The sequence below is a fragment of the Helicoverpa zea genome, chromosome 4, assembly GCF_022581195.2.
Source record: "Helicoverpa zea isolate HzStark_Cry1AcR chromosome 4, ilHelZeax1.1, whole genome shotgun sequence".
In the NCBI taxonomy this organism is placed as follows: domain Eukaryota; kingdom Metazoa; phylum Arthropoda; class Insecta; order Lepidoptera; family Noctuidae; genus Helicoverpa; species Helicoverpa zea.
In genome coordinates, this window is record NC_061455.1 from 8,148,035 (window position 1) to 8,171,842 (window position 23,808).

The window sequence follows — 23,808 nt, forward strand, 5'->3', positions numbered from 1 at the left end:
CTAAACTAAGATACATGGCATTTCTATAACCCTGTTTCCCAGAACTGAGTTTATGAGTTGATTAACCCAGGAAAGAGAGAAAGTAAGTACTTACGTATCAAATTTCCTTTCCTTTGATTCCGAACTCCTCAAAGGAACGAATAGCGTAAGTCGTTCAGCAAAGGTTCACAAAAGCCAATAACGTAAAGTATGTTAAACATTAAAAAGTATATGTATAAGTAAAGGCTGCCTAAGATGTATGAGCACCTTCAAGCAGGACCCGTGCTGAATAATAAGCTATTCACAATTCCCCGTGTTTCGCTTTGTCTCACTTTGCCTGTTCAATATTCCTTATGTAAATTGAAAATACATCGTTGACTTGGCTGTATTATTTGATTACGTTAAATAATTGTGTAATGTATGTGAGCATTTAGATGTCACGTATGTTATGTGAATAATTTAGTTTTTTTTGTACTCCGCTCCACTCAAACTTCAAACATAGGTAATAAAGATTCTTAAATCAAATATGAACCTTAACTATCACAAAATCCAAAATATCAATTAGTTTCTAATGGAAATAAACATTAAACTCTTCTACTGAATATGTAGACAAATTATGCAAATGATCATGCGTAAAACACGGATCAATCCAATTTACTGTCAAAGGGCACGGTTAGAAAAGAAAGGGAGAAATCAAATTGTTTTCACGAGGATATCAAATCGTCGATGTTTAAGGAAGAATTTAGGTCACGTCTCATGGATTACGGCTTATTTCCCGCCTCTCTTTTTCTTCGTTTGACGCTAATCCCAGCGGCTTCGCAGAGATTCCGCCGCCCAGCCTCCGTGCGTTGCCATCCCCTCCTTCAGACGACAGATCAATTTCAAGGTCAAAAGAATTTAAGCGTAATTTGTGTTTACTCATGATAAAATCATGTTAAACATAAGTGTCTTCACTTTCATAACAAAATATTTGCACGCTCAAATAAAATCAAGTTTTAGATTAAATGTAAAAGTCCCTACCAATCAATTCCAAATTGTATTAAAATATGTCTTAAGTGTCGTAATTATTATGCCTTTGATTCACGATCTCTTGTAAGTAAGTGAATCAAAGACGGCGCCCGATTTCGTTTCAGAGCTCGGGACAATATAATTACAGTCTAGTATTTTATCGTGTTACCTTTAACATAATCATATAATACTAATGTAAGTGAGCGCCACTTCTCATCCTAATAACATCTCGAAGGAGTCACCTCGACCCGCGCGGAAAATCTGATTATTCAGTGAGTGACGGCGTGCCACCGACCGAATATTAATCGTGCTCTTCCACTTATACTAATCATTGTAACTATCAGGCCAAGGAAATCAGGCTAGGAACCTTTTCTTCTGATAAAATGTGTGTACATCCTACTGACTAAAAGCGAAAGGAATTTTTTGACAGTTGTGGCCGAAAAACTTCGACGTGCTCAACATTTTAATGAAAAAACCCTTAGGTATAAGAGTCAAAGCAATTTTATTGGACTTCACGCGTATCAACACAAAAGAAACTGGACGCTGGGTAAAGTGAACGGTCTGAAATGTGTCCTATAAAAGCGTAAAACGATTTCAAATCTACGTTCGCTTTTAGGGCTCTCACCAACTAGAGGAAATTGTTGGTAACATTCTTCTGTCAAAAAATGTTTTTAATTTGATATTATAGTTTCTTGGTAATTAATTCCATGAACAAACCATGTAGCTAGTGAGCTGTTAATCCGTTTAGTAATTTGGCAGTAGTAATCCGTAATATTGCCAGTTTATGTAGATACAACCAATTATCGCCGGTTATATTTTAGTGCTAAAATGCGGCCACGCACATGCAGCCACAACATTCCCAAACTACCAAAATGCAATTTAAACTCAGTATAGCCACTGTTCCTGCGCTGTTATGTGACAAGTTAAAGCATTATGCAAATTTTGGTTAAATCTGGGTTACAAATGTACATATTACCCAGGAGCAATTACAGAATGCATTTCTTAAATTGTGTATTACGGCCATTTACGGTGGTAGGTACCTCCTACCACCTCACAACACATTCCTAAATTAGACATCTTCGATTGGAATTACGTGTTTTCATTCGTGAAAGCACGCTTAAAGCATATAATTTACTGAATTAGGTAGGTACTATTGCAGTCGAGGGGAGATTAAAAAACAGCAGCCGTGTGGATGCGCAGTTTCTGAGCAGTTAGCCCCAATACCGTTCCTGCTGACTGGCTAATCGTATAACCACGGCATGCGCTACTCTTGTGTAACAGCGAACCGGGAATAAAAAACTGACTTAGGAAAATAACATACAATCATTTATTAAAGCAATGTAGTTAGAAAAAAAATCGTCTAAAAAAGAATGTTTTGAGAAATTGAAAAAATAACAACACAAAAGAAACAGATGCCGTACAAATTAAAATTTAATAGCTATAGCTTTATTTACATCGAAAAGTACGTTTGTTTACCTACACTTAACTACATATTTAAAAAATAATGTTTTGGTAACAAAAAATCGTTCAAACCAGTGAAAAGCAGGTACCTACTATTCCAGTCCTCCTACAGTTACTTTGATGGCACTTTAGCTTAAGATAGTCACTTAATGTTTATTTTACTTTAAACGTACCCTTAAGTAGCTAAGATAATTTAATATAAGATATCTAATACCGTTGAAAAAATACTCTTAATTATCCCTCACGCAATTAAACTGGCAGTAAAGTTATAATATAGATAGCTTTTCTTACTGTCAGACACTTCACAAAAACTATGAGAGTGGTTGTATTACAAAGATTAGCATTACTAATTTCAAGTCATTACGCACTTCGTAGAAAAAAATAATTATTTTATTGTAGAAAGAATTTGCTCTGGTTTTTAAATATACAGAAATATTTTTTTTTTTTGTTATTAACCTATTTTTTTAGATAATCAATTAATGAAATATAATCTTATTCATTAGGTTTAGATTTCTGTACTATCTAGTCATAAAATAGGTTACTTACTGTTACAAAAAAAAAGCGAAAAGTCGGGCAATTACACTCGTGGCAAGTGTTGTCGCGGGTCGGGTAACGAAGCATACTTTAACCGGGCAGAAAGAAAAGGGATAAAAACATTCATTGTAATATAACATATCACGAACTCCGGCGTCTCCTAAGCGATTTTTCATGAGGTGTGCCACGTTAATGTGTACAAACGCTCGGGCTCGGCATACTTTGCTTCTTTGCAGGAAATAAATTACCTATGCTTAGAGTGCTGCCTCCTGGATGGCTTTGCTACACGAATTTCGCAAACAGATAAGCTACCCCGTTATTTTACTAGTTTAAACACGTTGAATAAGTGTTGACAAGTAAGACGGGTGATAACGGTAAGTCAGTAAGGAGATTTTGTTTTCCTCTTTGCTTTATGTTGTGAAGGTACTCGTGTAAGATAAACAGTTGCGAGTCGCACGTCGGGGCTGTTTGTGTTATCTGCACCGATGCGTGTTGTTGTCAGCTGAGATGGATTGACTAGGTGAATAGTTTTTCCCCTGAACCCGGCTTCTGTACGACGTGTTCGGAAAGTCCCCAACGGATCAACTGTCTTCTTACTCATGCTTAATAAACAGATTCCAATATACAAAAACCTTTACAGCTTATTTTTGGTTGTTATATTGATAATACTTTATTCATTTTTGAGCAGTAAAGATAACAGGTCACTAATGTGTTTAACGATAATTAAACTTATGTAAACAATTATCATCATCATCGCTATCGCAGTCCACTTCTGGACATAGGCCTCTCCAAGTGCACGCCACTGAGATCGATGTTCGAATGTAAGCAATGCAGTAATTTTATTTCATCATAAATCTTTAAGGTGGAAAACACAACAGCAATCAAATCTACACTTCGTAAAATCCTTCATAAAGTTTCCGTATTGGTCGTAAAAGTACAAATTCAATTATCCATTCTGCCATCCAGAATTAAAATTCCTAATAGAATATGAAATTTCCTTGAACACGATAAAAGAAGCGAGAACACTTTGTTAGCAAAATGTAAATAACCGATACACTGTGTCGAGGTTATCGGGAATTTTACGCAAAGAATTCTGATAAGCTGCAAAGGAATATTCTAAATTTAATTTAATAACTTAAATCTCCGACGTTGACCAGCTATTTTCTTTAAGAAGTTGAAAATAAACTGTGTAGTATAAGATTCGCTGCCAATATTTTATAATCTACGATATTACTTCTCAGATTCAAATACTTATCCCCCATAAAAAATTGCCAAAATTTTCAGATACATTTACTCTGCTTAAGTTATACAAATACTACTAGCGTTAACTATATTCAAAGTCAAACTTGTAAACTTATAAGTTCACTAATTTGTATTCGACCTACATGGACTGCGAAAGACCCTGATGTAATGCGTATTTCGCTAAACTTATTCGAACGTGGGCGATGTCTTTAGCCACGCTGAGTCCTTGTGACGCCGACCCTTGCCGAATGTTTACAATAACAACCCTAATTACCGAGTCACCAAATTAAGAACAGCTAGTGCTAATAAACGGTTAGATGGCTAATATTATGCTGGCATTGTTACAATTAACATTTTGGGCCATTTCATACCTTACCTATTACAATTACGGTGAATATATCATGAACATTGTCAAAGACTCGTGTAAGACAAACGTGCTAAATAGTTACCGAGCCTAGTAAATGATTCAGAGCTCACCGGTGGTTATGTTTCAGCTAACGAAACGTAATTAAAAGTATGTTGAGGGAAATCAATAAAGTGTGTGAGTTTGTATATACAAAACAATGTACGCGGTCACGAGAGCCCTTGTTTTATACCTAAATTTTTTTTTCCGCTTACTCACATCGTGAGGTAAACGAGTTTTTGTATACGAGCGACGCGAAGGCGAGTTAACCAGTCGATCGACATCCACTGACCGGGTCGCATTACCTAATACGTTACACACATTACAAGCAAAATGAAGACCGCGCCTGTATTACTCGTTGTTCTTTTGTCAATCATTTGTGTCGTCCAATGTAAGGATCTAATTGTGGGTTCCAGTTTTAATAACAGATTAATACATCAACAAAAAGCTGAATACAATGCTATCCCGCTCAAGAAGCGTGTTAAGGAAGTCTTCTTTTCCGATCCCGGACAACAAATCATTAAGGTAACATGATTTACGTGTTAATTACAATTAAAATATGAAATCTTTTATTTCAAGGCTGCTCCTAATTAGCTATAAATACCGTCAGAAATAGTTGTTTTGTAAATATTATCAGAGGCGTTATGTAAGACAAACTTAGGAATGAAATTGCAAAAAAACTTTGGTGTAATTCCAGACGCTATTTCGCACTAGTGTGGGGGAGTCTCTAATTAATTTTCTTTAAAAGGCTTAAAACATTTAATTATAATTTAAAATCTTGACTTTATCGAGTTACGTAGAAGTTGGTAATGGTAACTGGCACTAAGAGTTTTATAAACAAAGTTAAAGGTGATCTAATTGCGACAACAGCGACTTGCAAGTAAACCTGTTCGATTAAATAATGTATTCAGTGAACAGATTCTTGGAATTAAACTTGGCTTGAAACTTACTACAGAACTTGTTTACTAATATTTTCGTATGCGTCAGTTGGGCCGACAGATTGTGCGCTAATGAACAGCGCCACAGGCTAGACCAAGTAAACACGTTTGCTATTGCTTTGTTTATTTATGTGTTCCGTCTGGGATGCAACCTTAAATACTTACTACCTACTAATAAAAATAATATATATAAAATATTAAAGTTTTAGTTTTTAAATAAATTCAATGGCTCTGCAAATTTTGGATGCATAGTATCCTTTTGGTGTTAATTATAAAGTCCACATAACAACGTGCAATAAATCTCATGATTAAATTAAACAGTTTAAATAATTACACTTATCACAAATGTTATATCAGAGTTCATAACATGCGAGCTAGGTAACAACAAACTACCTACGCCGTTGTTGTAATTCCAGTCATAACCAGTTGAAATCTAGAACAAGCAATGTGTTATATTTTATAACAACTTCGTACATAACTCATGTGGCTTTCGCGTTTATGCCATAGGCCCTGTACAGTACACAGCTAATTGTACGCAAACATTCCTTACATTTTTGTTGAAATAAGTGGTACTGTGTCAGTGGAGGTATGCGTGTATTATTCCGGGACGCAATGCAGATTCATAACAATATCACGCGAGTATTGTCCGGAAGGGTAGGCAGACCTGTGCGGACAGCACAACCCGTTTCATCAGTCATGCTCAACACGTTTGTGATGGTGCAGAATAATATTATGTCATTAATCCACACTGAGATTCATATCAAGCACAGCTACCATATATATAAATTCTAAACATCTTATAACCTTAGCTTGAGTACTTACTCCCTAGGAATATTTTTAACTTATGCAGTTATGACGCAGAACCTCTCACACTGGGAAATATACTGCAATGTCCTAATATAGCAATTCCAGTTCACTGTTGTTAACATACCTGCCTGTTATTTAATATAAATAATAGAGATAGAAGTATCCTAACTATATAGTATAGGCCTAGTGTATATAGGCCTAGTATATAGGCTCTAAATAAATCACAGTTAAGAATTAACAATTCGAACTTCGTTAACGGGGTCTCTGCAAATAACCCTACCAAAGAATGTACCTACCTAACAAAATTAGGCTGACTCCTACACCGTGTTTGGATAGCCTTAATACCTTCCTCACGAGAAGCTAGAACTATTGGATGTTTTGAGACCACACGGCACACATATCCTGTAAGTAAAGATCATTCTGAGAAAAGGTTTTCTTTTATTGGAAATCGCACTGTCTAACGTAAACACATGTAGTGTATGTAGGTAGTGCTGCCTACACCGGGATATATTTAAACTGTAACTAAAGCGCCGAACTTATCCATTTAATTGTTGGACAACTCAAACGCGGACAGTTTTTTTGTCGTAACAGCCTAAAAAGCCTTTTTGCCGTACCGTTCTACACTTGCGTGTCATATAAAGCTTTGTTTGCCACTATAAATAAAAACTGAGATAGATTTTTTGCGATTTTTTTGACGGTAATTGAACATTCGCTGCTTGAAACGAAAAACCTTGCACGTAGTTTTGAATTTTATGTTCACTATTAATTTCATGCAAATACCTTGTCATTTCAATTGACCAAGTGTGATTACAGCAAGTGTATAGTCGAGGGTGCGACCGCTTAGCGCAAATTGTTATTGGACAGAAGGATTGTCTTAGTATTTTCCTGGATTTTTATCTAGTTGGTGTCATTAAGTAAACCCGCTTTACACAGCATTTCCCAAATCGAATAAAAACATAGATACAATGACAGGTTTTTAATTAAAAAGTGTTTTAGACCGTTCATGAAATATTATTGTTATGTCAGCACCATTATTATTCTGACAATAGCTCTGCGGTTTATTAATTATAATAATTCATCCGAACTGTGCACAATAAGTATAGAATATAAATATTCTATTTGATTTAATTAGAATATTAATTAAATCATGCAGCTAACGGCTTTACATGACAAGGTTTTTATGGAATATCCTTTGTAGTAATTGTTAAGTTTGTTTAACGATAAATAAGGACTAGTGAATAGAAGTCTCAATTAATTTTGTGCAAATTAATTTGCAATTCTTTGAGTGATACCAAGAAATTGCAAATAGCCGTAAATCCGCAGTTAGAAAAGTTTGGTGATTTCAAAAGTACCTACCAAATAATAAATTGTTGATACCTCTTTGTTTACATTGTAAGAAATAATTCATATACAGACATTTAGATTCGTCTTAATGCTAAAATATGTAGGTATAAGTTTTTTGTTTCGTGTGTGAATATTTCCATAAAATATCATCAAGATCTAGATTGCTTCACGTGTATCCTCATAAAGGTTATACGGTTTCCCCCGAGAACTAGACTAACTGCGATGACTCACACCGTTTGTCGGCGACATTATTATAAAATCAAGAATCAAGTCGCCAACCTTGGCACACTGAACGTTTATCAATAATAAATATTACTATTATTCAAATATACGAAGAACGACGCAGGTGTTGTGAGACCATTAACAAAATATGTCCCCTAGTTGAATCTCATTTTTAGAATAAAGTAGTAAGGCTCAAAGCTATACTTCGATACACTATTTATTTTTGAGCAGTCAATAAAATTTATCTAAATGATTGATTGGACATTATTCGTCCAAAAGATATAACACTCAGTGAATAAAAACAAAAAAGTACATGTTTATATTAATCAGAGAAGTTGTAGGTTATTTATTTAAGCAAACAGCACAGATAACGCAGATGTATTATTTTATGCAAAACTAGCTTTTGCCCGCGACTTCTTTCGCGTGGAATAGTAACTTCCGGTAGATTTTTGGTTTGACCAATAGGTGGCGCTATATGTCCGGAATAAATTTTATTTTTATATTTTTTTGTAATAAAAACTATCCTATGTCCTTTCTCAAGTTTCAAACTATATCTGTACCAAATTTCACACAAATCGATTCAGTAGTTTAGGCGTGAAGAAAAGACAGACAGACAGACAGACAGAGTTACTTTCTCATTTATAATATTAGTTAGGATTGAAGTCATAAAAATCATGCATCTCTCCGCTGCACGTTTCTTGTGTCATTACGTAACTCTATGATACGTAATGATGATCTAAGAACCGTTATCATTATTGTTTACTCGTCTTCATGACTAATATTATCAAATGACTCCGTTATTAAGTCTATCAAAGGCAAAACATACAATCTTTTATCACATATTCCAAAAAAAATGCCAGAAATATTTGTCTACAATGCACAACTGGATTACTGGAAATACTTTTAAGTGATTAAATACGACAATATAATGTAAATAAAAAGACAAATTCAGTAGGCTTTTAGTTGTGGAATTAGAAACGTGCATTCAATTTCTTAATTTTATGCCTCATGTTTCAGTTTGAAACGCTTATTGACAAGGTTTTTATATGAAGTTTCATTTTGCGATGCCGCGTTTAAATTTTCCGCAGTATCAATATCCAGAAAAAATCCCTTTCAAAACTATTTATTAATTGGCACTAATTTGTATTTTATGTTTTTTCCAGGGAATAATTCTCCGGGACCTGGACCACACTGAGGCCATCCCCAGTGTCACCGCTGGCGGCGTCGGCTTCTCGTACGCTAACATCAGGCTGAAGAGCGAACGAGGATCAGGCCTCAACTACCAGGTCGAAATCTACGTATAACAACAGTACAATAATATCAGTAACGTTTTAAATATATTTATGAAAATGTCACACTGCACTCAGTAATTTTAAATAAATATTTTTAGTAAGATTCTGCTATATTTATTGTGTAATGGAGATTCACAAACATCGGTTCTTCTTACATAACAACTTTTTTATTATACCAGTCTGCCTTTAAGCAGTTTGCGAATATTTTTAGATCGAGAATTTAGACCATCAATCCATTAGTATTTAATTAATTACTATAATAAAAAAAACCTTTATTATAATGTATTGGTACGAAACTAAAACATTAAACTACCTATTCTTTGTTGACGCACTCGAAACTCATACCGTCTTACCACAAAAACTTTTAAACGTCAGTTTATGCCTTGTCTAAAAAAATGTCAAATTCTGACGTTGACATATGGTTCATTTTGCAGCCAAAATTTTATTAGACAAGCGTAAAACAGGGTTTAAAGTTTTTGTAGTAAGGCCCATAAAGTTTGGGTCACTGGCTCACATAATAAGTATAACAACCAAACAGTTTAACTATCAAAACAATAATGATAACAAATGAAAGCCGACCACTATACTCGTAAAATAGTAACATCACCATGTTAATTTCACAAAGCTAATAATTTATTAATGTACTCAAGGATTGGGTTATTACATTACGGTTTATGTTAATTTTTGGTCTAATTAACCTAAATTTTAATACCGCACCGACCAGAATCAGAGCTGCATATAATTATATTATTAGTTATAGTCGTGCTTATTAGTTTCATTGCAGGAATTGTTATGTTCTAATTATACTTAATGTAATCATGTATTTTTATGCGGAACACCAACCATAACAATGGGCACAATTTATTATGTTCACCATGTAAGGAAAACGTTAAGAGGAAAATATAGCGAGCAGGCTGAATGATGTCACTGTCAGTGGCCAACAAGAGACCTTACAACAACAGGAAATCTTCATTTAGCGAGGTTGATTGCCGAATGATGGCCGACAATTGCCGACCAGCCGACCGTGTTTACAAACTTGCGCACCTACATTAACAAATTATGTTTTAAGCCCAGCGATCAATCCAGCGTTTTCTTTTATCCACAAAAACTTAAACTCACGTTGTTTTCTCCAGACTAGTTTACCTGACACTAATTAGGTGAAGACAAACGACTTTTCTTTTCGCTTGATGCTATTCAAAACATTAAAAGATCTGTAGACTGTTTATACGTCTGGATAAATTGTTTTTGTTCAGTCTTTTAAATAATGTAATAATGGTCCATGATTTTAAGACAAGCAGACAAAGTTTTGATAAGTTATCTACCATTTAAATGAGTTCAAACCTTATGCTTGACCCCATTGCTTCTCAGAATACACGTTGTTTGCTCACAGTAAGTAATAATGATTTGATATGGTTGCATGAGAGCACTACATCGGTATATTTAATGGTTAAGAACTTCCCTTAAGTACTCCAACATTGCTTCCACACCCGACTCGATTACTAGACACTAGACAGACACTTTGCATTTGCTAAGTGCCAACTTTCTGACTACATAACTTGATTTATGCCTCATCAGTTTAACTCAATGTAAAAATGGTGGAGATCACAACGTGGAAAGATAGTGTAACCAACACTTAATGTTTATTTGTCATACCTACCATTGGCAGACTTATTATTAACTACAAGTAGACGAACAAATGCATAGCTGAGCATTATTTCCAAGAAACTGATAAGTATGTAAACAAATATAATATCAGGTCAAATAGAAGTTGTAATTATGTACTGTTAAAACTAACATCTTTATTTTATAATAAACATATTGTATCCTGTGTATTAAAATATTATATAATAGCATGTATCTACATGCAAACAAAATCAGAATACATGGTGTTGATTGATAGGTCGTTCATAACTATCTAAAATGTATGAGCTATTCAAATCTATTTGGTTTTACTATTTACTAATTCACGCAAACACAGCGCACCGCATCAGTGGCCAACATCAATACCATTTTAAACATAAAAGCGTGTAAAAATAAACATACATATTTGCACTTCGCAAATAACACACATTTTCTTATCTCTGGAGCTTCAACTGAAAAGCATAAAAAACAAAAGAAGACAGCTATTGATTTATCTGAGTTCTAAGTATAATATTTACAGGTAAAGCAATGTCAATGCGTAAATCCAAACCTGTCTAAATTAAATAGTCAGTATTTAAAGAGACTTCTTTCTTCTTTTTATATATTTTTTTGTTAAATATCTCTGGCAGTACTTAACGGATTATTTTTCTAGTTATTGAACTCTATTTCAAGAGCACATTTATTTAAGTGTGAAATTTTCAAACGGTATCTTTTATTTCGTGCTTTTCAGTACCTATAAACTTAACTATGCTTCGACGGTGTACAACACGGTGTCAACGTGGCTTTTATGACAACATCCATCATCTGGATCTATAATAGGCTATCTTATCTTTCGAATCATGTCGTTCCAATGGCTTTCTTATGGGTTTTGATTCGAAACATAATTGAAAACTTTATTACCCGCTTTAAATTACATATCAATAAATGAGCTATGGTCATTTATTGTTACATAAGCGTAGATTTATATAGTTATGTTTTGATATTATGAACATTGAAAGCAAAATCGCGCTTGGCTTGGTTCTTACAATTGATATTGAATCAGGCGCTATTGTACAATAGCTGCATAATATTAAGTCATGACTCAACCTATTACCATAGTAGTGATGCATTGTTTTATTATGATAGCCATAGACATACATCAACGTTTGTACTATATTACAGTATACAGGAAGACGCATTTGATGAACGCTGGTGTAATATCCTGCGTCGTGTTGCTGCGAACGATGCGAAATATACCAGCACTTCGTTAATTTCTACATGACTCATGTATTGTACAATACTATATTATATACAGCTACAGTTGATTCAGTGCGTGTAACTTATCCTTTAAAAAAAATGGATATGTCAATCGAAAGCTTACAATATTCACTTTCAATGTGGTTCGAAATAGAATATCGAAAATAGTTTTTGAAACGTGTGCTTAATAAAATGTCATCCAAATTTCAAACACTAAATCTGTGAAAGGATGTTTCTTTTTTTTAAAATCAACATTTCGAAAGATCAAAAGTATTATGTTGGATACTTTTTACGAGAATGATTTCAATGCGAGATTTAGATTGAAGGTATTCCACTAAAAGATTATAGTATATCTACTGAATATAAAAGACGTGTCTTATGTATACGAGCCCGTCTTTACATGAACGTAATTCTCTGCTGTCGTCAGATATTATTTTATATACGGTTAATGTTCAACAGGTAATAACGCATAAGCGACGCACGTATGATGACAGGGATCCTATTATCGCCCCTCGACCAAAGACCCGGGGCTGGCTGTCCTATACAAAGGGTCTCCGCTAATTTATTACCAAAATATCTTTAACACCACCCGCCTACAGATAATTAGACACCTACATTACGAAATATGTTCTCTAAAATATATGTGCGAGGTTCGGATTATGTTTTTACATACCCATTATGTATTACGAAGTCGGTAGACACATTTGAATTATAAGGAAAATTTATAGAACTCATCTTTTTTGCCATTTGATCTGTTTTTGTTTCATGGGATTAGTAACCATGGGATATTTGAATGCGGAGATAGTTAGTCACAACCTTCTAAAAGGCTCAAACAACAATATTATATTCTAATAATATTCTACAAGCCTATCAAACCACACATATTCACTCGCAGATTTTGTATATTTGAATGGGTAGATATAGCACTAATTACCCAAGTTTCGCAGAAAAAGCCGCACCCGTAATATCCAGAAAATGCCACAACATCGGGCTGTTGTAAAAACTCGTATATCTCGGAGACATAAACCGAGTCTTTAGAGATTATAATAAAAATAAATTAAAAGCGACAGCCCATTAAAACAGCTCAGGCCTTGAGTGCTATGCATAAAGTTGGGCATAATTTGTGAAAACATGCTTAGCCTTCCGTCAGCTAAAATGATTTCATAAATACGGCGCGCCGTCCGCTCCACAGATTTATAACAGATCAATTTTGCGTTAATTAGAAAATGTCACTCCCGAACGATTTGACAGCGTTAACGAAAATATGTTGTCTGTTTTAACGATCAAATTAATTTGCAATACATGTGCGTACATTATATTTGTATTGTGTGGAATATCTAAAACGCTTTCATTATGTTTTACTTATACACAGGCTTTAAACAATTTTTGTATTAACTTTTCAGTTTCAGCAAATTAAATATAAACTGAAAGGAAGATTTCAAGACTATCTTTGATTGGAGAGACGTTGAACTTTGTAATTGATAAGGACTATTTTTCTTACAAAACTTTTTGGACAAAAGTAAGAAATTGATTGGGATACTGCAAATCTATCTGTAACTAACCTTTGTTTTATGATCGCCTAAGGCATGGAATGAATTTCTGTCCAAATTGGATGAGTATTAAAATAAAATGTTAGTGTATCGAACATTGTTAATTAATTCAAGGAATATCATAACTATCATTATTGTATTTTACTACCACTATTTATTTTTGTAAAAAGAAAACTATTTCGCGTATTTTCAGGAAAGTTTAAGTTATTTAGGCCCTCAAGATAAAAGGTGGTTCATGACCATACATTGACTACATTCAAAACCATGTTATTGGCAAGGCTTAGTCGGAAAGAAAACCGAACAAGCAATATAACTTTATGACAATACACATTCTCGGACAAACGGGCATCATTCTGCATCAGTCATATGTTTTCCTTAAAATATGGAACTTTATTTTCTTAAATATGTAGGTTCAATCTAAAAGCAATATGCACTTTGATATTGCAGACGTATTTTATTCAGGGCTCTCCACCAAGCATTCGTCTTCAGCGGCGTCTCCTTAATGTGATACACGCCAAGTCCTTAGGTGAGATAACAACTTAACACTGCGGAGAAGTCAAGTGCAGTTAATGAACAAGCCGTACGTCATGCAGCAGTCAGGTGCCTGCTCCCCCCCCCCCCTCCGCCCTTCCGCCTCCTGCTTGTGACGTCACTGACGCGAGTCGGTGCAGCGCCGACGACTTCGCCGGATCCGCAATTTCCCAACCTGGAAATTACGAATACTAATGAAAACGCAAACGTTGATAGAATAACATCCGCACATACAAAATAGCGTTACCATAAAATGCAGCGCCTTTCATAAACTAGTAAGATATTAAGGAAAACACTATTCCAAATCTAATTTCGTATTTTTATTTTGGCTGTAAATGGCTTTTGTTACTACGCAATTTCAGTCACAGTGAGGAATATATTAATGTTTACAGATAATGACCTTTTAATGTTTAACATCCATGGCGAAGTTTATCTCAATTGATCCAACAGTTTACCTTAAAAGCAAAACACAAAGGCAATATTTACATCGATGTATAAAGGTAAATACGGATTTGTACTCTATAAGTAAAGGAAATTGCGACAGAAACTTTGCGAATCGGAGCACTGGCTACTTACATTTGTCTATCTACTCGATAAGTACGTACGTAAGTCTCTCTACACAATGTACCTCCATATATGAAGAAAAATCTTATACTCGGAATCCCCTTAGCGGTCCACTTCCTTGTATTCGTTATCCTTGCCATTTTCCTGTCCATGGTGTAATTTTCTCTGGTACTATGATCATAGTTAAGGCGAACTGACCTCTGGTATGAGTTTGAACCTCATTGAATTTGTAGGTACCCGCTCTAGAAATTCATACGGGTCTCGTTTGTACTTACTTCATATTAATTTTCAGTCTAGCTGAATTACTGGTAATTAATGGTAATGAAAATTGAAATATGTACTAGCAATAACGAAACTTCATATGAATAGTTTTACATTAGCAGAATACTACAAAAACACAGAAAATGTTCATACTTGTTTGCTAAAAACTATATAAACTGATGAACTTACTAGTAATAAGTATACTTAATCTTTTTATCGTCCTTTTGTAATGGTAGCACATTAAGTAGAAAAGGCAGTTAAAAAATTGTCTTAGATTAAAAACAAAACACTGCCAACATTCACACATAAATAAGTGAGGATAAAATTCCATATTTAAAATTCTTATAAAACTAAACTTATTCTAAGAGTGGCACCAAATGTTCTGAGGCATGAGCAGAGTTAGCCGACGCGACTCGCGCGAAGGATAGCGTAAGCTACAATTTATGAGGCAATTCATCAGATCTCTGAGAGCTCCAAGAGCCTTATTCCATTCCTGTGGAATAGTGGCATGACAACGCAAATTATATCGATACCATACTTCTTACGTTGTTGGTGCCACGCTCTCCATGTCAGCTTATATTGCACAAATAACAAGGTACTAACGTTTATTTATATTTTTCAAAATGTGTTCTGTAATTAGGAAATTGTCGCGTCTTCATAATATTTCATGAACAAACTGTCAAATCATATACATACGTATTTTTAAATTCTCTTGTTCTGAAAACTCTAAACCAATGACGCCGCATTGTCCGTAACTTAGATTTATTTTGAAGCGCAACGTGAATCCACGTCCACATACACGAGATATTTTGTCAAAAATGCATTATTCAGTCATACGTTAATTCATACTACCATAACTGGATATTCTACCTAAACCTCCATTGAATTGCATCAAACCTCTGCTCTAATTGCAATAGAAAATTTAGTTTGTATCTATTTCGTTACGACTTTTCAACATAACAATAGGTGCAAATTAATGATAATCATGTATTGGAAACCAATCATAATTATTTATGTATAGTCACAAATAATTCAACGCAACAGATACAATACAATGCAGGTAATTTTCAATGCAATAAATACGTACAAGTGCCATGATTATACCCACATTCAGTTTGGTTTATCAAAAATTAAATGAACTAAGAAAAAAAATTAAACACAAACAAAGCTATACCTGTGTACCTACTTAAAATTAAAAACTTTAAGATTAGTTTTATACAATTTAGTTTCAACACGAAAACTTCAAACGGGCGCCTACCAAAATGGACGCTTAATTATGTACCTGGTGAGAAAAAACGTGCTATTTATATTAGCAAGTCTAACTCCGTCGTTATATCAGTGACGAATTACATCACGCTATGTGGCTAATAAAGCCTCGGGGCATGGCTCCAGATTACGGAGCCAATACGAACGAAGCACCGACGGTGTTTGTGAAAGACGTTATAGAATGCTTATTATGTATCAAAATCGTTAAGTAGCTCCTCGGGGAACGCAAACACCTACTCTATTTTAAATATTTTAGAGCAGGCACCCGATCGCTCTTTAATATTCCTGGTGAAAACATATTTCGCCTCTTGCCGCTCAATTTATTTCTGAAAAAGTGTTCGTTAACGGCTGCCGATGTCAGAGAAGGAAAGGTGCACGGCTATTTATATTCCACATTGAAAGGTTTGTTAACGAAGACCCATGAGTCAAAAATATGTAATCATAAAATCTTTATTTCATTGGTATATGACACCTAATCAAAATAACAAAGAAAACAGCTTTTCCATTTTTAATGCCTCGTTAAAAATAAAGAGGAAGACTAAACGAAAATCAATGTTCATTTTATAGCCCACAAACATTCGTCAGAAAGTTATAAATGTAATAATGCTATGTAAGTAGGTCAGGTACCTTGAACTATGTATTGAACTGATAAGGCAGGGCGACATAACTGCGATGCCTGGCAGCAGTACCGGCACGGCTAACTAACTCAGAACTATTCAGCAAGAATGTTACACTTCCATACAAAAGTTTACTTGTATAAGTACATTAAGCTATATACGCTTTCGACTTATCCCGCCGGACCGTTACTTAAAATTGCATCGTTTTGTTACGGGCTAAGTAAAGTAAGTACAGTGCTTAGTGGTACTGGTATTTGGACTGAGCTGCGGAAGTTAAATGAAGTTCAGTGTAATTACTCTCGGAGAGGCGGTTAACTCGGCTCGGTTATGGTGACAGCCACTGGCGCACGCCTCGCGTCGCCTCGCCTCTAATTGAGGCCAATATTAATAATGAAATACTGTTTCGAATAAAAGGAAAATCTGTTTATTGTATTGAAACTGTATTAAGCATGAAACGAAAATTTTCATGAAAGATATTAATAGCCGGGATACAACAACAAAAGACTTTATTAAAATTCCTGTTAAGTGTGAATTTACATGAATGTATGAAGAAACTTATAAACAAACAGACATATCATGATTAACGTCCATGGACATTTAAATGACAAATAGATACATAGTGTTAGAGCTGCAAACAATAGTTAATAAATCTAAATTAGTATGGCAGTCAGATGCACACATTTCAAAGGTATTTGCAGTAGGTGTGGCTGAACAAACATTCTGCTTAACCATGGCGTTTATCCAACTATTTGTGAAATTCTAAAGCTTCTATTTGTGCACGATGCATTTGCCTAGTTACACAGCCAGCGGCAAAATGAGTTGGACAACTGTGCTAAGAGCCAATTTTCACCATTTTTTTATTTCGTCGACTTTCAACACCCGTCAACTAATTAATGTGCGAATTTTAATCCAGAATTTTGAATTTCCACTAGTGTGCCTGTGCTGCCAATCTCCTCTCTTGCTGCTTGCTATTTTATTTTTGCTACAGATACCATGTTTCCAAGCAAGTTTAGGTATCTGTTTTTTCTATTCGTTTTATTTAAGGAAAAATATCTATTAACACGTAGATGCACCACCGATGAAGGTGAATGTTAACGACAACAAGATCAACAGTGCACATAATTTTATTATATTTATGAAGATGTTTATCTCATAAATATCAGTTCGGCAGAGTGTCGAATATCTAGGACGCTGCCGAAACAAAGGATCTAAACTAGATTTCTCAAGTTACCTGATATTTCCTTTTATTGTCTTTAGTCTGGCACTGCTTGCTACCCGCGTGGGTTGAACGGTGCCAAATGAACATTACTAATTCTTGTAGTTAAAGGGAAAATGTTCATTTACCTACCTATGTTTCAACATAGCGTGTTGAAAACATACATATTGGGAATAACACGCCATTCCAAATGAATTCGTGTAGTTACCTATATGTATGATAACGTGGTTACTCATTTCTGATTAATAAACCTCTAAGTTTTTTAGATATTACAAAACTAATAAAATCTGTTCTTGGCAGTTCCTTTTTCAATTCGATCCCAATTTTCCAGTTATCTCTATCTATCTTAAAAATCTCCCCTAAGAAAAATCATGTAATTCTCTTCCAGGTAAAATTGTATGTATGAAGTCAGCTTCTAGTCTCTTCTAGTAGTTCTTTTGCGCTTTTTATATAATTCAGGTTAAACATGAGAAGTTCCTAAATAACGAGAAAGCTACGAGTCGCGAATCGTCTGCACAGTCTCTTAGAAATAAATCAGGCACTTTTTACTGCTGCGCGACACGTAACAAAATTGATTAAATACAAACTAAGTAGGTACATAGCTTCGTTATTTGTCGAGATAATGGTCTTTTAGTACTTCAGTCTACGAAATAAAGACTGAATATAAAAGTTGAAAGAGCACCATTTTGTACATATTTTTTTAACATCGGTGATGAAATATATACTTTACCATGTAAAAGCTCTTGAAGAGCAGATTGTTCCAATCAAGGCAGCCAAGTTCAAATCTTGCGCAAACATAATATTCTTGCCCATCTCAAAATTGCAACTTAAAATTACTTCAAAATGCAACGGTCATAACCAGTTACATGAAACTTATTGTAAGTAAGTATATACAATAAGTATGGTTTAGTACCGTTACAGGTAGAGCACAATTTTAACTATGTTCCAAATAATTTCTTAGTTTATTATCCTACTAATATTATAAACGCGAAAGTTTGTATGTATGGATGTATGGATGTTTGTTACTCTTTCACGCAAAAACTACTGAATGGATTTTAATGAAACTTTACAATAATATAGCTTATACATCAGAATAACACATAGGCTACAATTTGTAAACATATTGTTCGAAATACTAAACCTGCGCAGACGAAGTCGCGGGCATCAGCTAGTACAGTATAAAAAACAGAACTTTTAATTATGATAACGGTTGGATATACCTAATATGAACCATTCATACTACTACATATTTTAACGATTTTCTAATCCAAAAAGCTAAAGGTTAAAATAACGTTGAAACTGACTTAGTAGAGTTAGAGCTCATTATAATGTCGGCAAGCCCCAAGTCAATCAATCCAGCCAGTGTTGCGTTAATACGTGATAAACAGGTAGAATATTTAATTACCGATTAGTGGTGCGAATATAATTAGGTGTTACTCGCATTAGTGATGTGCGGAACCGTGTGTGTGTATTTATTGGTCGCTAGTGTTGTGATTCAGCGGGTGAGGACGCGAATCGGGCGGGCGTGCGTTCTGTTTGGCGACTGGGTGAGCAAACTCGCGCTCTAGCCGCATTTGCAATTCGTTTGCGGACTACGAAATACTCTGCACCCGACCAAGTCTTTTGTGTAACCGGATTTCTCGGTTAACGACCTAGATTCTGCATATTTATGCAGTTTGGTCACACAATTTTTCGTGTCTGTAACTATCTCTTAAGCCCTCGTTGAATGTGCTGTGATGGTGATAACATTTCTCTCTGGTCTTTATTAGATTATATTAGAGTTCTTATTTCTAACCGACTTATGTAGCAGTTATTTGTATTATTTTCTAAATGAAACACTTTACTTATATTGCAAAACAAAAGACGTACCAAATCCCTAAAGCTCACTTAAGACGTAAGTACTTTCTCTTCAACTCTGAACTAATTTTCACGCGATGTATCCTTTAGTCTCCAATTAGCAGCTATCAGACAGTAGCACCTGTTAGTCTGTTAGCTGTCGGCTATGCTAGTCGAGCCGACAGCTTGGAGGGTCATGACCCCCGGGTATAGTATGATCATTTGCTGCAGCCTGAATGTGCAAGAATAAATGAGAGCTCAAGTGGAAAACAACGAAGACGACGAGAATCGCTGCCTCAGCTACTGTACAAAGACCAAGCAGGTTCTTAGAGAAGACCTGCGCCAACTTAAAATACCAAAATGGAAGATGGTAAAAGGCAAAGAATATTAACTACCTTATTTAAAAAAAAAAATACTTATAGCGTAACCGTTGATTATAGAAACAGTCAACATAGGCAAATCTGAATAAGTTTTGAATGTAAAAAAGACATTAGTATACATACGCGATCACATCTTGTAGCCTTTTCTCTTCAAATCTTAACTCTACACAGATGAAGTTATAAGCTTTCGTTAGTTCAAAATAATACGGCTGGCAGCGCAAGATATCTTGAATTTAATTATAAAGTTAGACAATAGTCGTATAGCTACGTTCATGAACCCGTTTAATGTTCACTTTATGAGGAAACAGTCTCAAAAATAAACAAACAAGATAAACATAGGATCCGCACCGGCGCGTCGCGTCGGGATAATAATCGTACCAGTGTATGAGTGTTGCAAAGGCGCCAGTGGTCGGGGGTTAGAGTGCCGCACGCCGCCGCCCGCGCCGCCCCGCCCGCGCCGCTGCAACTTACACTAATGCTCTTAATTTTTACACCGAGGGCAATACGAGCGGATCCAAGATTAACAATTGCCCTAAGATGGGGAGCGAGAAAATTAACTTTTAAATGTAAATTTTACGAGGAAGTCATAACGTGAAAGCTGCCGCGGTTAGCTCTGATTTATTGCACTTGGAATTGAAAGTGTTAAAGGAGTTGCAATCTGAAAAAAGTTTTAATAGGTACCTCTTTAAAGAAATATAAATCATGATTGTAGAGCGAATTTAACTTTGGCAAAGTTGTACAACATTTAGGCTCATCTACTTGAGTGGCTATTTAATGACGGCGCTTATTACGCTAATCAGAAAAGTATTCATTAGCTTCACAGTGGGCGAGGATCATTATATTTTATCCCTCCCCTTTACAAATGTTTGTGAAAATGGCCTAAAATTTTATATTTATTTTGTAAATTTTGCGTAGTCTTAACGTTATTTCAATAGTAACTGTATAGTACTTATAATAGTTAGGTAAGTAAGAACCTTAGCTACAGTATCTATGAAATATTTTCTTTCAAACTGAAATCTATTTACGTAATAAAGTATTGGTTTTCTCAAAGTTAATGGGACTTACGGGTCATAACCTAAAATAGAATGCGTATCTTGAAATAACAAACACAAAATACTTGTAACCCACAGAGAACCTGTCAACAACATAACAACAAAGCCACATTTGATATTAATACGAGTGAATTTCATTCCGTACTCATATTTTTAAACTTGTGTAAGACACATTAATTCCGTAACAAATTTCAATTTCCAAGTACTTGGAAGCTTAACTCTTTGGACCGCAAAGTTATATGGATTGGAACTCTTTAGCGTTGACGAATGGTTGGAGGTAACGAATGTGTACAATCAAAACTTTGAAAAGATTCATTGCCGCAAATTTAGCCAACCAAAAATATGATCCAGTCTGAGTCAAAGAATTTGAGAACGGATGTGGCTCGGGGCTCTGCGATGCCGCTACTCGCTAAACTTTTTCATTTCCACCCACAAGTATAAAAAGCGGAAAACTTTCTGCAAATAAACTATCACACTGGAATATTTTTAAAACTCACACGGATATTTTATAGTCACACATTAACGTGCATTTTAAGACTCATATACCTACCATAATTTTACTATACTTATTTTGATAAAATAACTAAGTAAATAAAACATTAAAATAACAATTCCATGATTTTGCTACAATATCATCTATTTACGAAAAACCACCAATAAAATTAGATAAACGGCCAATAAATTGAATAAGGTAAATCACCTCGCCTTGCAAATTGTAGGTATACCTATTTGAATAAACATAATACCGAGACGATTTAGTATTATACCAAAAGTTGGTTTCATAGACAAGACCGTGGATTTGGAATAATATATTTCATTTGATATTTGAAATAACTAGTCATACCTCTTCACTGAAAACAATGTTCCATTTTTTCTATGAAGGTAAAGGAGGCTCCTTGGTTCACCGGAAGCACTCAATTATGTTATAATCAAGGTGTCCGGGGGTCGAGAGCGACGCGCGTCGGAGCCGACGGCCGGGCCCCGCTCGCGACCCGCTGCCAACTAACTTAAATGTCACGGTTTTAATGCACGACCCATTCATTATTAAAATACGACTCTCAACGTACAACGACCCTCCTTGTAATGATACCTCGGGAAAACTTTCTACGTGGAAAAAAATAACGAAATACACAATAATTTCTGCACTCATCTGGGAATGAAGAAAAACCACGAAGTAGCTTATCAGCGCAGTTCGGAATACACTTTACCGTGTTGTTGGCATACATTCCAGTATAACTTTTCAGGTACTGCAAAAAACAGTTTATGCTGGCAGCATGCAAGCTTTAACTAGATGATTGTATGTGTGTGATTCTGAACCCAAAATAATAAAAAAGATATCTTAATGGGACCTTAACTTTTTATTGGGTTTATCTTGCATGTCGGTCGGGGTTAAAGGGCTTTTCCGGCAGTAACTGGTTTTTTTATTGCTTTAGTTTAGGATACGGCGTTCAATCAGTTCGGACTAGCCAGTTTATGTATTCAAATACAAGCTAAAGTAGTGCCTATTATAAATAAAAAGATTAATATCTACATTTGACGGAAATTCCACATTCACAACTTTCAGATTTAATGTATTAAAGAACACTGAATGATATTTTTTACAGAAGTATAAGTATAATTATTTGATCAACTAATGTTAACCCAGTTACAGGCATAGTCTTTACTCTTTCTATAAGACAGCTGCCCGCCAGCGCTATCTTTCACTGCACGCCATGGCGATTTTAGCAGCTTACAGATATTTATATCTAGACGTTTACAGATTATTTCTTCGCTGTTGTAAACCTCCAAATTAGTTCAAACCAACCTTTCTGCAAGGTATTTACTCTGAACTATCTTGATATGCCTATTGACACTCTTCGGAAAATATATAGTAGCATAACATAGGTATATTTCCAATAGGTACATCATAATCCGATAAATATTATTTTATATTCTGTTTATCATCCGACTACGAAGGATTTTATGCTATCATGTTGTTACAAGAAATACGAAAGCATATCAAATTGATTGATCGCACTGTCATGACGAAGGGAATGTTCCGTATTTGGGTGCGGACAAATCTGTTGTCTTTATACAAGCTTTATTTTACGCATCATAGTGAGATTTGAGCTATAACTTGTATTTCTATAATGTTTATACTAGTAATATCACCTACTAATTAATGCTGTCGAGTATTTATGAACAAGAAAAATTACGAGTTCAATCCAGGCACATATAAATCGTCCATGTACAGAGTACAGAAAATAATAGAAAGCTTGGCAGGATTTTTTGTAATTTAGAATGTGTGTCTAGAGAACCGCAAAGAGCTGCCGTCCGATCGTTAATTTGCTCCTTTCTGTGTCGTTCGTAATCAAACAATCACGGCTGGCCGTCGATCGAAGGACGGGACTATAGCGATTTGTTACATATTGTGTTGATATTTCATTTA

General features: G+C 35.0%; 2 protein-coding genes across 2 annotated transcripts in view; one reads left to right on the plus strand and one right to left on the minus strand.

The window, feature by feature from the left end:
• The window catches only part of LOC124629606, a 275,754-nt gene that overhangs the window by 153,997 nt on the left and 97,949 nt on the right, over window positions 1-23,808 (minus strand). The window lies entirely within an intron of this gene.
• On the plus strand, window positions 4,889-9,333 carry LOC124629616. The gene is made up of 2 exons (XM_047163105.1): window positions 4,889-5,152; window positions 9,102-9,333. The coding sequence occupies exons 1-2, from the start codon at window positions 4,961-4,963 to the stop codon at window positions 9,240-9,242; spliced, it is 333 nt and encodes a 110-aa protein (XP_047019061.1). The 5' UTR covers window positions 4,889-4,960; the 3' UTR covers window positions 9,243-9,333.